This window comes from Citrus clementina, unplaced genomic scaffold (assembly GCF_000493195.1).
Source record: "Citrus clementina cultivar Clemenules unplaced genomic scaffold, Citrus_clementina_v1.0 scaffold_4, whole genome shotgun sequence".
In the NCBI taxonomy this organism is placed as follows: Eukaryota; Viridiplantae; Streptophyta; class Magnoliopsida; order Sapindales; family Rutaceae; genus Citrus; species Citrus x clementina.
The window spans coordinates 5,244,581-5,258,887 of NW_006262274.1; the positions used below are offsets into that span (position 1 = coordinate 5,244,581).

General features: G+C 33.2%; 1 protein-coding gene and 1 non-coding gene across 2 annotated transcripts; one reads left to right on the plus strand and one right to left on the minus strand.

The window, feature by feature from the left end:
• Positions 1–6,065: 6,065 nt before the first annotated feature.
• On the minus strand, positions 6,066–8,796 carry LOC18043374 (GDSL esterase/lipase At1g29660). The gene is made up of 4 exons (XM_006436309.2): positions 8,544–8,796; positions 8,267–8,391; positions 7,166–7,411; positions 6,066–6,536 (listed from the first exon to the last, which is right to left on the minus strand). Exons 1-4 carry the CDS (start codon positions 8,794–8,796, stop codon positions 6,066–6,068), a joined length of 1,095 nt encoding a protein of 364 aa, XP_006436372.2.
• Positions 8,797–9,928: 1,132 nt separating this feature from the next.
• Positions 9,929–10,012, plus strand: LOC112099409. The gene has a single exon (XR_002906213.1). It is a non-coding gene; the product is annotated as a small nucleolar RNA snoR114 (small nucleolar RNA).
• The last annotated feature ends 4,295 nt before the right edge of the window (positions 10,013–14,307 follow it).

A 14,307-nucleotide genomic window follows, 5' to 3' on the forward strand; every position in this document is an offset into this window, starting at 1 on the left:
AATTAATAATAAAATTGTTTCTTGTAATTATTTATTTTGTGAACATTTTCTTATAATAAACATTTTGTAATATTTTAAAATTAAATGTAAAATCTTATAATAAATTTTTATTTGTCATTCAAGTTTTCTTATAATAATTTTTTTATCATTTTACTAATAATCTTCTTATATATTTATTATAAGAAAATTTTCACAAAATAAATAAGTATAAAAAAATTTTATTATTAATTTTTTTGTTCATATCAAAACATATATTTCTTATTTTTAATGCTTTATTTTTTATTTTGTTTCTATTCATGTGATTTATTTAATTTATAATAAATATAAATAAAAGAGTAGTTGAAAATAAGGGTAATATTGTAAACTTATACTATTATGGGGGTTTTTGGCCATTATAAAAACAGAAGGGGGAAAAATGATATATATTGATTACTGTAGGCGGAAAAGTGGCAATCTCCCTAAAATTAAGTATATAAGTAGACAACATAACGCAAAACTACCAAAACGATAAATAAAAAAAAATATTACATAATAAATAACAAGTTGCAAAATTTATTATTAGATTGTTAATGTCATGTTTGTGAAAGTTTATTATTAAAGTGTACGTTCTTATTTATTGAGAAATAATAATTTTTGTGATTAAACTTTATTTTGATTTTCTAGTATTCTTTAATTTAAGGATGAAGTTATTGTAAAATTTATAATTTTTATCCATTATATTTTTTTATATTTTAATATCAATTTAATAATTAATAACAATTAATAATTATTATAATTTTGATATAATTAAATTTTATTAAAATAAAAATTATTTTGATAATAAAATTCAAACCAAATCCAAATCAAACCCAAATGGTTTGGTTTGCGTTGGGTTAAAAATATTTGGGTTGGTTTGAGTTGGATCTAAATTTTTATGGTTTGATTTGAGTTAACTTAAAATCTAATCCAAACCAACCCATGCCCACCCCTACAAACAAGAGTTGAGGCCAACCCAGAATTGAAGTAGAGTTGAGCAAGAGACAGCATCAGTGATTCAGAAAACGAAGCCAAGTTAACTCGGATTCAAGAGGATTTGAATACGGGTGGGCCAAGGATGGAAGAGACGGAAAAACCAAAATGGTCAGAAAAATGTTGTCAAAAGCTGATGCAGCCAGTTGGGATTGACATAGTACCTCAAAAATAGAGAATTGAGGTAGGAAGAACATGCACAAATGAGAGGGAATATGAGATGGGAATTGGACAAAGAAAAAATGAGAAGGAAGAAAACAAAATTGAACATAACCCAAATGATAAGGTGGCCCAATTAGAAAAAACACAGCACAAGCCCATCTTGAAACAAAATGTGGGGAAAGTGAAGAGTTGGATGAAGCACACTCTAAGATAAGGAAATAGAAATAGAAGCTCCAAGCACGGACAATAGTAAGAAAAATGGGTCCAGACAATGGGCCAAAGAGCTTAAATAGGCCTAAGGAAGACAATTGCGGGGGAAGTCCAAATGAAAAAAAGAATAAGAATGTGCAGTCCAAGACATATTAACTTTTGCTCCTCAATAACAAAGAGTAAAATCGGGATGGAAATAAAACAAGATAAAGACGTGGAGATGACAGCAGCAACAAAGGTGGAAGAATTAACGGCGGAGGCTGGTTGCCAGCCCCACCGACAGTTATGAGAGCTTTAAGCTGGAACGTTCGGGATTTGGGAAATGACTAAGCGTTCCATGAAACCCAAAAGATTCTCCAAATGCATAGGCCTGAGGTTATGTTTTTGTACGAAACTAAAATGAGGACCGGGCAAATGCAAGGTAAAGGTAAAAAGTTAAACATTGAGAATTGCTTTGCTATTAGTAGTAGAGGTAGAAGCAGTGGTTTACCATTGTTGTGGAAATCAGAAGTAATGGTGAATATAAAATCTTTTAGCCAGCACCATATAGATGCAGTAGTTCACTCTGAAAATGGCAGCCTGTGGAGGTGTACGAGGATTTATAGGCATCCTGAAACAGACCAGAAACAACATACATGGACTTTATTGCGAAGATTAGCCATATTATTCTCTTTACTATGGCTTTGTTTGGGAGACTTTAATGAGATCTTAAAGCTAGATGAGAAGACTGGGAAGAATGATAGGCGTGTGTCTAGTATAAATGAATTCCGCGAAGCTGCTAATGTATGTGGTTTAAAAGAATTAGGCTGCAAAGGCTATCCATTTACATGGTCTGACAGGATGTTTGGTCCACATTTGGTAGAAGAGAGGTTAGATAGGTTTCTATGTTGCAAAGCTTGGGGAAGTATGTTTCATGAAACAGCAGCATAACATCTCGAGACGTGCACGTCTGATCATAGTCCAATTCTGATGATTGTGGAAGAAAGGGGCAGAAGCAAAAGGTACATCAAAAGAACTTTCTCAAGGGTCCATTGTGAAGAAATGTGGAGCCCTTATGAGAAATGTCAAGAGATTGTCCATGATGAGTGGAAAGCGAAGAGCAACTGGAACTGTGAAGATCTAATTACTCAATATAAAAAGACAGCAAAAGATTCACTAGCCGAGTTACAATTGTGGAGCAAAGAGGAATTTCGGGTCAGAGAAAAAAAAATTGAAGAAGCTGTTAAAAAAGTTGAAGGCTCACAGAGAGAGCAGTAACCAATAAGGCAATAGAGAAACAAATTGATGACTTGCTTATTGATGAAGAAATTTATTGGAGACAGAGATCAAAGGCTGTGTGGTTACGGGAAAGAGACATAAATATAAAGTTTTTCCACTCCAAGGCTACTTCGAGAAAGAGGAAAAAAATGATTAGAGGAATTGTTGATGAAAACAACCAATAGATAGAAGAAGCTAATGAAATTGAGAAGATATTTTGTGAGTATTTTGACAATTTGTTTACCTCTAATAATCCAACGAAGCACCAGATGGAGTCAGCACTTAAAGACATGCCTTGTAAAATTTCAAGTGCGATGAATGCACAACTCAATCAGCCCTACACAGAAGCAGATATCATAGAAGCTTTGAGTCAAATGCATTCAACAAAAGCCCCCAGTCCAGATGGTCTTCCAACAACCTTCTTTCAAAAGCATTGGAAGTCTGTGAGCCAAGGAGTCATAGCTACTTGCCTACATGTTCTTAATGATGGAGGTAATATCACCCCCCTGAATCACACATATTGCTTTAATTTCGAAGGTTGACATGCCTAGGAAAGTGGGGAATTATAGACCTATTAGCCTTTGAAATGTTATTTATAGAATTATTGCAAAAACTATGGCAAATAGGTGAAACTAATTTTGAATCATGTTATCTCCCTAACTCAAAGCGCCTTTGTTCCTAATAGACTTATAACCGACAATATAATTATCAGTTATGAATGTCTTTATAAAATAAGGCTTAGTAAAGGGAAGAAGCATTGGCTAGTAGCTTTAAAATTAGATATTGGCAAAGCATATGATATGGTGGAATGGAACTTTTTGAAATGTACACTAGAAAAAATGGGGTTCTCCTCAAAATTTGTGGGGCTGATTATGAGGTGTATAATCACACCATCCTCTCGGTGTTGATAAATAGGGTGGCTAAAGGTTTGATTAAGCCGCAAAGAGGGCTAAAGCAATGATGCCCTTTGTCTCCATATCTTTTTATTCTTTGTGCAGAGGCTTTTACTAATCTCTTTAGACAATTTGAATTACACAAGCATATTCATGGAATCAAATTCGGCAATGAGTTGTTTATCATTCACCTATTATTTGCAGATGACAGCTTGATTTTCGTAAGAGCTACAAAAGAAGATTGCTTGAGCTTGAAAGGAGTTTTTTATTGTTATACTACTACTTTAGGCCAAATTTTTAATTACGAAAAGTCATCCATGTTCTTTAGTCAAAACACAAAGCAGGAGCTGATCTCTGTGATAAAGAACATTTTCTAGTTGCAAGTGGTCTCCCGACATGAGAAATACCTTGGGCTGCCCTCTATGGTTGGAAGAAACAAGATCAACTTTTTCAACGATAACAAGCTTACAATTCTCAGCAAGATATCCAGCTGGCAAGCAAAACTTTTTTCATGTGGTGGAAAAGAAATTTTGATAAAAGCAGTTGCCCAAGCAGTGCCGGCATATGTTATAAGTGTGTTTAAGCACCCATTAGGGCTCTGTGAAGATATGCAAAAAGCTATTGCTCGGTTTTAGTGAGGAAATAGCAAAGATCATAGGCTAATTCATTGGCCAAGATGGGAGAGAATGTGTTAGGCTAAGAGTAAAGGTGGAATGGGATTTCGAGATTTGTCTAGTTTCAATCAAGCCCTAGTAGCAAAAAAAGGTTGGAGGATTATTCAAGTGCCTGATTCCCTGGTAGCGAAAGTAATGAAGGCTAAATGTTTTAAACACTCAAGCTTCATGAAGGCAAAAATATGCTCTTACCCCTCTTTCATATGGAGGAGTATTCTTTGGGTAAGAGAAGTTGTTGAGAAAGGATTGAGGTGGAGAATTGGAAATGGTGAATGGGTGTAAGTGTATCATAGCATATGGCTTCCAAGACCTGACACTTTCAAGCTGATACCTCCCCCCCCCCCCCCCGAAGCTACATTTAAAGACAACTGTTTCGGAGCTCATAAATGAAGAGCATGAATGGAATGAAGAGCTGATTTCGCAGCATTTTTTGAGAGATGATGCATAACATATTACAAAAATCCCTCTCCCAAGGTAGCCAAACCCGGATCAAGTGTTGTAGCACTATGACAAGAAGGGTGAGTACTCGGTGAAGAGCGGTTATCAATTGGCTTTAAAGATGAAATTCCCAAACAAGCCAAGCTGCTCAGAGGAGAAGCAAAACTCATGGAACTCTATCTGGTATCTTCAAATACCAGAAAAAGTCAAGATCTTTATATGGAGAGCAGCTAATAACTTACTGCCAACTACAGAAAACCTATGGAAGAGGAAAGTTGTGCAATTCCCTTGGTGTCAGAGGTGTAATAGAACGGAAAAGTCTATTTTTCATACTCTATTAGAGTGTAAAGCCTCTAAAAAAATATGGCAGCTGACATGTTTCGAAGAGGATATCAGGCTTTGTAAGAACATGGATGTTTTTAGCTTATTTCAAGCTATGACGGTAAAAATGAACAAGGCTGAAATGATTGTGCTGGAGCATTTGGCAATTAAGGAATCTCCTCATTTTTAAAAGCAAAAGAGAAGATTCCCAATCATGAGTTGTGGTAGTAGAAGCAGTTGTGCAAGCCTACAAAAGAATTCAAATGCCACACATGCAAGAAAGTTCAAGATATGACAATGTTGTCCAGAAGTGTTGGAATCCTCCACCAACAGGCTAGTTCAAGGCTAACGTGCATGCCGCAGTGAAGACTGATCAGCAAAGAACTAGATTGGGAATTGTTATTAGGAACTCAGAGGGCAAAGTTGTAGCAACAGTTATGAATACTACAAAATTTTTGGATAACGTGGATTATGCAGAAGCTGAAGCGTCTCAGTTCAGGTTGGAGACAGCAGAGCATGCAGGATGCATTCCGGTGATTATGGAATCTAATTTGCAAGAAGTTGTGAACTTAATCTCATGCAAAAAAAGTATAAGAACTGAGATTTAGTTTAGGATCGGATCAAAAGATTAAAGCAAGTGAAAATGCAATATACTCCAAGAAAATGTAATAGTGTGGCTCACTCACTTGCAAAACTAGCTTTAGAGCTCAATGATTTTATTTTTGGGGGTGGATGATATACCAACCTAGTTTTTGTATCTTTTCACAGAGTTGAATGAATGAAAGTATTACTTTCTCTCCAAAAAAAAAAAATGGTCAACTGATGTTTTTCTCATATGATAAATACTATCATTCATCCCAACATTTGTTTTTATAGATAACATTATTTGAAGAGTAGGGATATATGCATGTACGCACAGCTCTACTCCAATTAACATTGAATTTATTTAATTCACCACTTGCATCAGAAGTAATAAGATGTAATAACAAAGTTTACATTGGTGCTATGAGATAGTGTCACATCATCTCTCACATTAATTGAGACATAAACTTTGTATTAATGCCTATAAACATATCATCAGTGTTATTTGAAATTTTAAACATCAAAGCCGAGCTAGTTGACGAATATCAATGGGATGAGTATCAGATGGAAGCAGGGAAACGTATGATCTTCCGGCAACAACCAAGTTGGCAGCCTCAGTCGGATGAGTTGCATCATAGAAAACTTCTAGAGCTCTTACAGGACATGGAGGGCTGAAAGGGATACATGTCAAAATACCACCATTATTTGCTATATTGGCAACCGAGCAGCAGGGATTTGGTCCCTGTAAGCCAGCTAATGGACCTGAAGAGATTCCATAAACGTTTACATAGATAAATTTGGCATCCTGGAGATTGTGATTCAGGTTATCGACCAGGGTTTTAAGCCGTGTGTTGAATTCTTGAACTGCCTTGTTTATGAAGTCTACACATAAAGAACCATTGGTGTCATATGTAGCAATGTTGGCGGGTGTACAACCAATTGGACCTATTCCGAATAGGGCTACCTTCCTTGCTCCATAGCTGTACAAAGTCTAGCACACAAAGAAAGAACCAGAAGTTTTGAAAAGAAATAATGCAAATTCCAATTTACGAAAATCTGAAGTGAAATATCTGTTGAGAAATTACTAGATAGAAAATTTCAAGATTGGAGGTAAGGATCCAAATAATAGTATTTAAGTATTTAAAATACCATCAAAATTATGTTAATTTTTTAGGATTTTTTTGCTCCAGTATAATTTTGAAATTCAAACAATACACTGGCAGATCCTAATGGCAGTAGTAATATAAACAAATAACTTTTAAGTATCGAAAGTAATGATATGGATGCTTTTGATAGTCTTTGCTTACATCTCGGACCAATTAGATGTTTAGCCTAAACTTTTTCGCTTAAATGACTTATCAATCTGAAAGGAAAGGAAGAATAGAGAACGTCTTTTTTTTTTTAATGCAGACACACTGTTAAGCTGTGTGGTTTAATAGAGTTAATTTCCAATACGCTATAAAAACCATGTAGTTGAATAGTATTAAAAATTAACTTTATTAAACCACATGGCTGCATGAAAAAAAAAATGAGAGCGTTCACACGACAAAAAAACTCTATGTTTGTGTATATAGACACACACACACAGATATATATATATAGGACAACCGAGATAGTAACCTTTAATTGCTGAGAATATTGTTCAATGAGAAGTGCGGCATATTGGTCTGGCATGTGGAGGCGACTTGTAGGGTAAAATTGAGGCATCAAGTAGTTGTTAATGTAATCGTTGTTGCCAATTCCCACTGTATAAATGCATTTGCTCAAGTTCTTTTCAGTTGATTTCTCATCGCCCAGTAGGCTTACTATGCGAGAGACTGTTGTTTTGTGATTAAGTAATTGCTTACTGAAGCTAATTACAGTGCCCTGCCAGAATTTTTTTTTTTTTTCAAAACAAATTATAAATAAGTACATTTGACGAGCATATTAGTAATCGTAATGTACTTCATACTTATAATATTTCTTTTACCCAGGCACTAGAGTTACTGAATTCTTGCATGTATCGTATGCATACAAAAAATTAACTTATTAATTACCTTTTGAATACTGAATCAATTACTGTTAGGAATCAGAAATGAAAATAAATCTTGATTTGAACTAATTACACAAAATTAGTTGAACACAAATCCTAATTCATTTGTTATAATGATAAGACATACTTTTTTTTTTTTGGGAATAGGATAAGACATACTTTTAATAACTAACAACTACATTAAAGAAAGATATAAATCCAATTAAATATGTATTTATTACACATGGAAGTCACATTCTTTTGTTCTTTTTCTTTTTTTCGTTTTTTCTTTTTTCCTTTGTGAAGGCTCTCGATAACCAAAATAATCTCAACGCTTAACTTGATCGTACCATGTATAGCCAATATTCACTAAATCCTAATAAAAAAATCTTTCTCAATCAACGCCATCCATAAGCCAAACCAAGGCAATTACATAATGCATATATGACAAGTATCATTATCATTAATGACATGTATATACTTAAAAGTATCATATATAATTAATATGAAATCAAATTATGGAAGAAATTAATAATTAATATATAATGAATTATTATTTTCCTTTTATGTAATCTATATATAAAGACACACACATCATGCATATGCAAATAAACTTTTAGATAAGATGGCCATATGTATTATCTAATTCAGATATCAATATACACACATATTAACGTAATTGTATTTGTTAATAATGTCATAATGCTTACTAGGTTTTGTCCCGTTTCATCCCGAATTCCAGCTCCTCCAGATGCGTAATTTACACCTTTCAGAATTTCTCGACAACTGGCAGTTGCGAAAGATGGAATGTACTCAACAAACCCCATAAGTTCAGCTGCAAAAACAAGATGACCCCAACATCATATGTGTGCGTGTGTGTGTGTGTGAGCGCGCGCGCTTTTAATTTGTACACTAATTATTAGAACGTGATGAAACATCAGTTATTAGATTTCATTTATGGAACAAAAGAGAAAGAAAGAAGAAGACCTGTAATATCAGCAATGTTTCGACCATTCGAAAACCTCCCCGTTGGCCCTGTCGGAAAGTCAATCCCATACGGCAGATAATTGGCCTTAACATTGGTTTGGAGGGCATTGTTATTGCCATTATCGAGTAATGAATCTCCAAAAATGAAGTAACATGGCACTTGTTGCTCTCCATCAACCCTGCTTATAGTTGACAAGTTCAATATTATCATCAACACTATTACTAGTGCTAGATGCCACGTTTTTGTTCCCATGGTCATGCTCATTACCAAGATCAGAACAAATCCAAACGTATAGAAATTATTGAAGTTGAGATGTACAAGAAAGTACGACTATGCACGTCTATGGAAAAAAGTATAATAGAAGTTGGATATCGAATCTTTTGAAATCAGAAAATAATATTAATAATCAATGGGCCTTTGATCCAGTGGAAGAACCCTTACACTTACAATGTTGAGTGCAAGGGTTCGAGACTCCGTAAAAACATTTATGGGGGTTATTTACAATTCTCCCTCAATTATCAAATAATTGAGTGGAGCCAGTCTATCCCTCACGAAATGTGAGTGAAGTGGACAGCTCTCGAATATTTGAGAGGGTTTGAAGAATTTGGGCAACGTTTCAGAGGAGTACACGCCACGAAGATGTCTCAATTGTAGAATGTATTTATAAATATTAATTGTAATACCTACAGTCATGTATAACAGTATTCAAAAAAAAGAAAATAATATTAATAATATTATTGTAGTGGGTTAATAAGGATATATCGGAAAAAGATTATGTATAATTAGGCCAAAAAAGTTGTTTTAGTAGTTAAAGATAAACAAAATTTGTTGGTTAAGGGAAATAAATTAAATTATAGCCAATAATTATTGGTGAAAGAAAATGATGCTTTGAGGATCAGTGAAGATCTGGCTCTACAGAAAAATCCAGCTATGTATTTCATTTATAAAGTACCTTTATGAAACTCGTTGCATCTTGCCAGCTTATTCTTGTTTGTTTATTCATTTTAGACTTTTAGTTGTTTTAATATGAGAGTATTAATTTCAAATAATAATAGTAGGATGAGACTATTGACTAAGAAAGCTGGCTAGGTAGCCAGTCCAGCAGGACAAGAAATTCCAAAAAATAATTTTTAATGTATCTTCGAATGATGAAGAAATTGGCATTAATATTTTTTTTTTTAGGGTGCAAGTAATCAGTCATCTAATGATCAGATAAAAATCAACCAGTTGACTCAACTTTTGTTGTGTTCTATGACTCCTCCATTTGAAGATATCTGTCTAAGTAATACAAAACGGCATAACATGCACCAGTGGTCTAGCGGTAGGGTAAGGCCCTGCCAGGGTATAGACCCGGATTCGATTCCCGGCTGGTGTACTCGTGATGGAGCGATGAAGTTAACTCACAAGTAATGGATGGGTCCATTACCACCGTCCGATAACTTGGCGACAGCAAGTGCCGTCTGAGCTCTAAATATTTTGATTTTTTTAGGTTGTATCTGTTGCATTATTAAATTGAGGGATTAAATATTACTTTATCTAAATCTAGTCCAATCCATTTCAATCTAATTATATTTTCATCCACTTCAATTATTAGGGTTTACTCATACCTTTCATACGACAACCTATAAATAAAACCATAAATTCAAGTACGATTAATGATATTTGACCTTTTAATTTATTTCATTAAACCTAAATTTTTAATTAAATTATTTATTTTCATAATTACTCTTGTTAAAATTAAAATATCTATTCTTTTTTTTCCTTTCTTAGTCATTTCTTTGTCTCTTTCAAACATCACATTATCCCCACTACCTATCTTCATCACCAACGAGTTCATTGTCACCATCACTCACCACCATCAATCCATCACTATCTGCTATACAGGATGGATTTTATTGGTACAGTTTTATTTAAATTTTGTGAATAAGTGGTGGGATCGATTTTATCGCCGAATAAAAGTGAAGTGTAACATATGCAAACTTGCTTTATAATCTTTTATTTATTAAGCGTTGAAAGCCCAATGATTCCTTATAAATAAGTCCGAAAAAATAGAATATGCTAAAAAAAAAAAAAAGCGCTAACCATTTTTTACACGAGAAGCCATGGGCATGAAAGAAAGAAAATGGGAAAATTTTCAAGGTTTGGGGATTTTGCCAAGAATTAAATATGGATCTTACACAACTAAATTAGAGAAATTATTTTAAAGTATTTTAACCGCTAAATTTATTTGGGAACATGCATTAAGAAGGAACTTAAGTGTAGGAAGTGTACAGAGAAGATTTGAGAGTGAGAAAAGTGATTCAAGCTTTCAAGTTGGATTGATTTCTCACCAAAGAGAGAAAGATTTCTATCATTCTATGAATATTTATATTGAATACATGGGAATGAAGTTAATTTAAAGTTTTATTTAAAGTTAGGGTGTCCATCAAATGCATACAATTGGTCCAAATCTAAATTTTGTAACTAGTAGATTATTTTAGGTGCATAAAGGCACCAACAAGGCATTGTAGAGTTAGAGACGCGCAGCCCTTAGTATTTCTCGTAAACCTAGTCTTGAGTTTTCTCAATTTTGTAAAGTAATCATACCATCTCCTTGATTTAAGAAGAGCTGCGAACAAGATTCAGTCTACAGAAGTAGTCAATAATTGAGCTTGAGAGTTGTAGTTGTGAGTAGAATATACTTAACTTACATTTTATATTTTCCTTATGATTTTAATTTTAATAAAGTAAAGCATGTTTACAAACCAATATTTGATAATTCGATTAAGTTTTCTACAAATAGATTTTACTTGCATATTGATGTGTTTCTTGAGGCGTGATAAATGAGGATTTTTTTAATTTTAGACGCATGAGTATATTTTAGTAAAAAGAAATATAGATTTAAACTATTTTTAAAATACTTATATACATGTGTAAAAAAATTTGTTTTAAAAAATCATTTGACAGTATCCTTTTCCCCGAGATACAGAGATGAGAATAGAGATGCAGTTATACACATTCAATTATTGAGATACAATTAAGCTAGAAGTCTTTGGGTCTATCTGAATACACACAAAGCTTTGAGTCTCGTGACTGAACACTTTTGCCCTTTAGGGGCCATCTTATGCACACGATATGATGAGATTGGATAAGATATATGAGAAATCACGAAATTGGTTTGTCGATTATAGCTTCAGGAATGCCAGTACACTTTTAATTTGTCATTGTACCACCTGTGTTAGGTTTGGTATGACAAGTTTATTCACCTAAGCACTTATCATATACATATGTTATTTCTTGATATGAGTTTCATCATTATTACGTATAGCATCATATATTTGTTTTTAATGTTAGTTACTTAATTTAAAGTTAAAACAATTTCTTACGTTTATACATATAGTTTGAAGAAATTGTATATTACAATAATATAATAATTTTAAAGTATGTTTATTTTCCAAACCTATTATCCATTTACCAAATTTTATACTCACCTGTTTCACTATTTTTTCTCCCTATGGGAGGTTTCAGGTACACCACCCAACCTAGCCACTATAGTTATTTTGAGTTTCGCCCACATGATGGTACAAGGAGACATAGATGATATTATTAGGTATTTTGATCATCTTATTTTTGGATTGTCTAATTATACTATGATTGGATAAATCATTATGTATGGTGGCATTAGCGACAATATAATCTTTTAATACTTTAGAGATGTCAGGTGATATTTGGATGAGATCATTTAATTATATTATTTATATGGTTAAGAAGATTAATCAATAAAGTTGATTGAATATTGGATTAATTTAAGAGTGCTTATTTTATAAATTTGCAGGTTAGAAATATAACAAAAAATATAAGAGAGATTACACAAACTTTTAGGTAAAAATTCTTATTGATAAAATTTTTAGTCTTGTTAAATATTGGATGGACTCGCCTTAAGAGTTTAGGGAAAGTTGTTTATGAAGTTAGTAAACAAGTTACAGTGGAAAATCTTTGCCTTGATGAAGAAAGAAGTGAACCAGAAGAAGCATATACTACATACTAATATGCCTTCATCATCTATTTTGTTCGTGCTTATGTCGTGTCGTGCTTGTGTTGTGCCTCATGAGCATGTCTCACAATCCTTTGAGCTTGATCTTAAATGAATCACTCTGACTTTCAAGAGTTGTTATCATCAAAACTAAGATTTGCATGACTCTTTGGGTCAACAAAGGATTTTATCAAGCCAAATGTAGGTTAAAACTATAAATTGGTTAAAAGCTAGATAAAAGTTAAGTTAGTTAACAATTTATGGTGGAAAATTAAATTGCCTTGTAAATAAAAAAGAAGTGCATTAGAACAAGCATATAATATATACTAAAATGTCATTATCATTCATTGTGTTCGTGCTTGTACCATATTGTGTCATGCTATGTCTTGTGTTGTCCAGCTCATTGGACATCTCTAATAATGTAAATGAGTAAAGCAACCCAATCCAATTCAACCAAGGAAAAGACGAGTTCTTTGATATATTCAAAGATTAAAAAAAAATTATGAAAAGAGTTACAAGAACGGGGAGTGAATTGAAGAGATAATTGTCACAAAGATCCAAGTTCTACAAGTGAGTCAAGCCACCGAGTCGACTCAAGATGGTCTCATTCAAGCCATTATTTGACAAATCAAAAGTTGTGTTGAGATGATTTCCAGGAAAGTTAGATGATCGAATTGACTCAAGATAAAACAACTTATTTTCATCTAGAGACAATGGTTCCAGTCGTTTAAGGTTAGATATTTGAGAAGAGAACAAGTTTACCAAAGAGAAGGTTTTAGGAAAGATCAAGGACTATGAGACAAGGTTTTAGGAAAGATTAAGGACTCTGAGACATAAAAGAGAGAAGAGGAAAACAGAAATAGGGCCTTTGAATAATAGAACCAATGAGATTACTCAACCAAGTTGGCAAGTAACAATAGCCCAATGACAATATGGGTTCATTTTGTTCAATGAAAGAATCTTTTGGTAGTTTTCAAGTGAAGAAGCTTTTGGTAGTTTTCAAGTGAGTCTCTAAAAGAAAAGAGATTTTCTTTCTAAATATTGGTAGTAATGGACTAATGGCGAACTAATTAAAGTAGTATTAGTATAAAAAAAATTAGATCTATTTTATAAGTGTAGGCAGATTATTATCCTAAATTAATTAAACTAATTAATTTAAGTGCAAGTAATAAAAATGATAGAAAATAATGCATACAAAAATCTTTACATGGTTCAAAAAATAATCCTTTATCCGTGTGGACACATCTAGATATTATGGAGTTCACTAATGGTGCATTTACTTTTAGAATTGGAGAATCAAGATTTGGAATCGGAATCATTGCAACATTTACTTTACAAAATAGAGATGGGAATGAGAATCGTTTGAGTAGGGTCCATAGGAGAATAAGAGTATGATCTCTGGAGAACTTGGGAATCAAACTCATTTCTGGATCTAGCATTTTTACCCCACAAAAATTTCATAACTCCAATTTTGTTCTCAATTAAAAAAAAAGAAATTCAAAACCAACAACCATTGTTAATTGAAACAAAGAGCCACAACTATTGTATGTTGGTCATTGAATGCAGAAGAGCCTCACACCACTACAAATCATTAGCCTTGTGCCCTACAAATTGTCACTAATCATCAGCCTCACACTAGATTAGACCATCGCTGATTGTCAAAGATGTGATTGTGATGATGTTGATGAATATTGATGATGAGATTGATTATGCTGATGAATGCTAATGATGAGATTGATGATGTCAATGAA

What these genes read in the sequence shown, in the direction of transcription:
- LOC18043374 (XM_006436309.2), bottom strand. Translation starts at nt 8,796, where the DNA reads ATGGGAACAAAAACGTGGCATCTAGCACTAGTAATAGTGTTGATGATA. An exon ending in AAACATTGCTGATATTACAG is followed by an intron (nt 8,392 to 8,543) that starts GTCTTCTTCTTT and finishes TTGTTTTTGCAG; the next exon opens with CTGAACTTATGGGGTTTGTT. An exon ending in ATGAAACGGGACAAAACCTA is followed by an intron (nt 7,412 to 8,266) that starts GTAAGCATTATG and finishes AAATTCTGGCAG; the next exon opens with GGCACTGTAATTAGCTTCAG.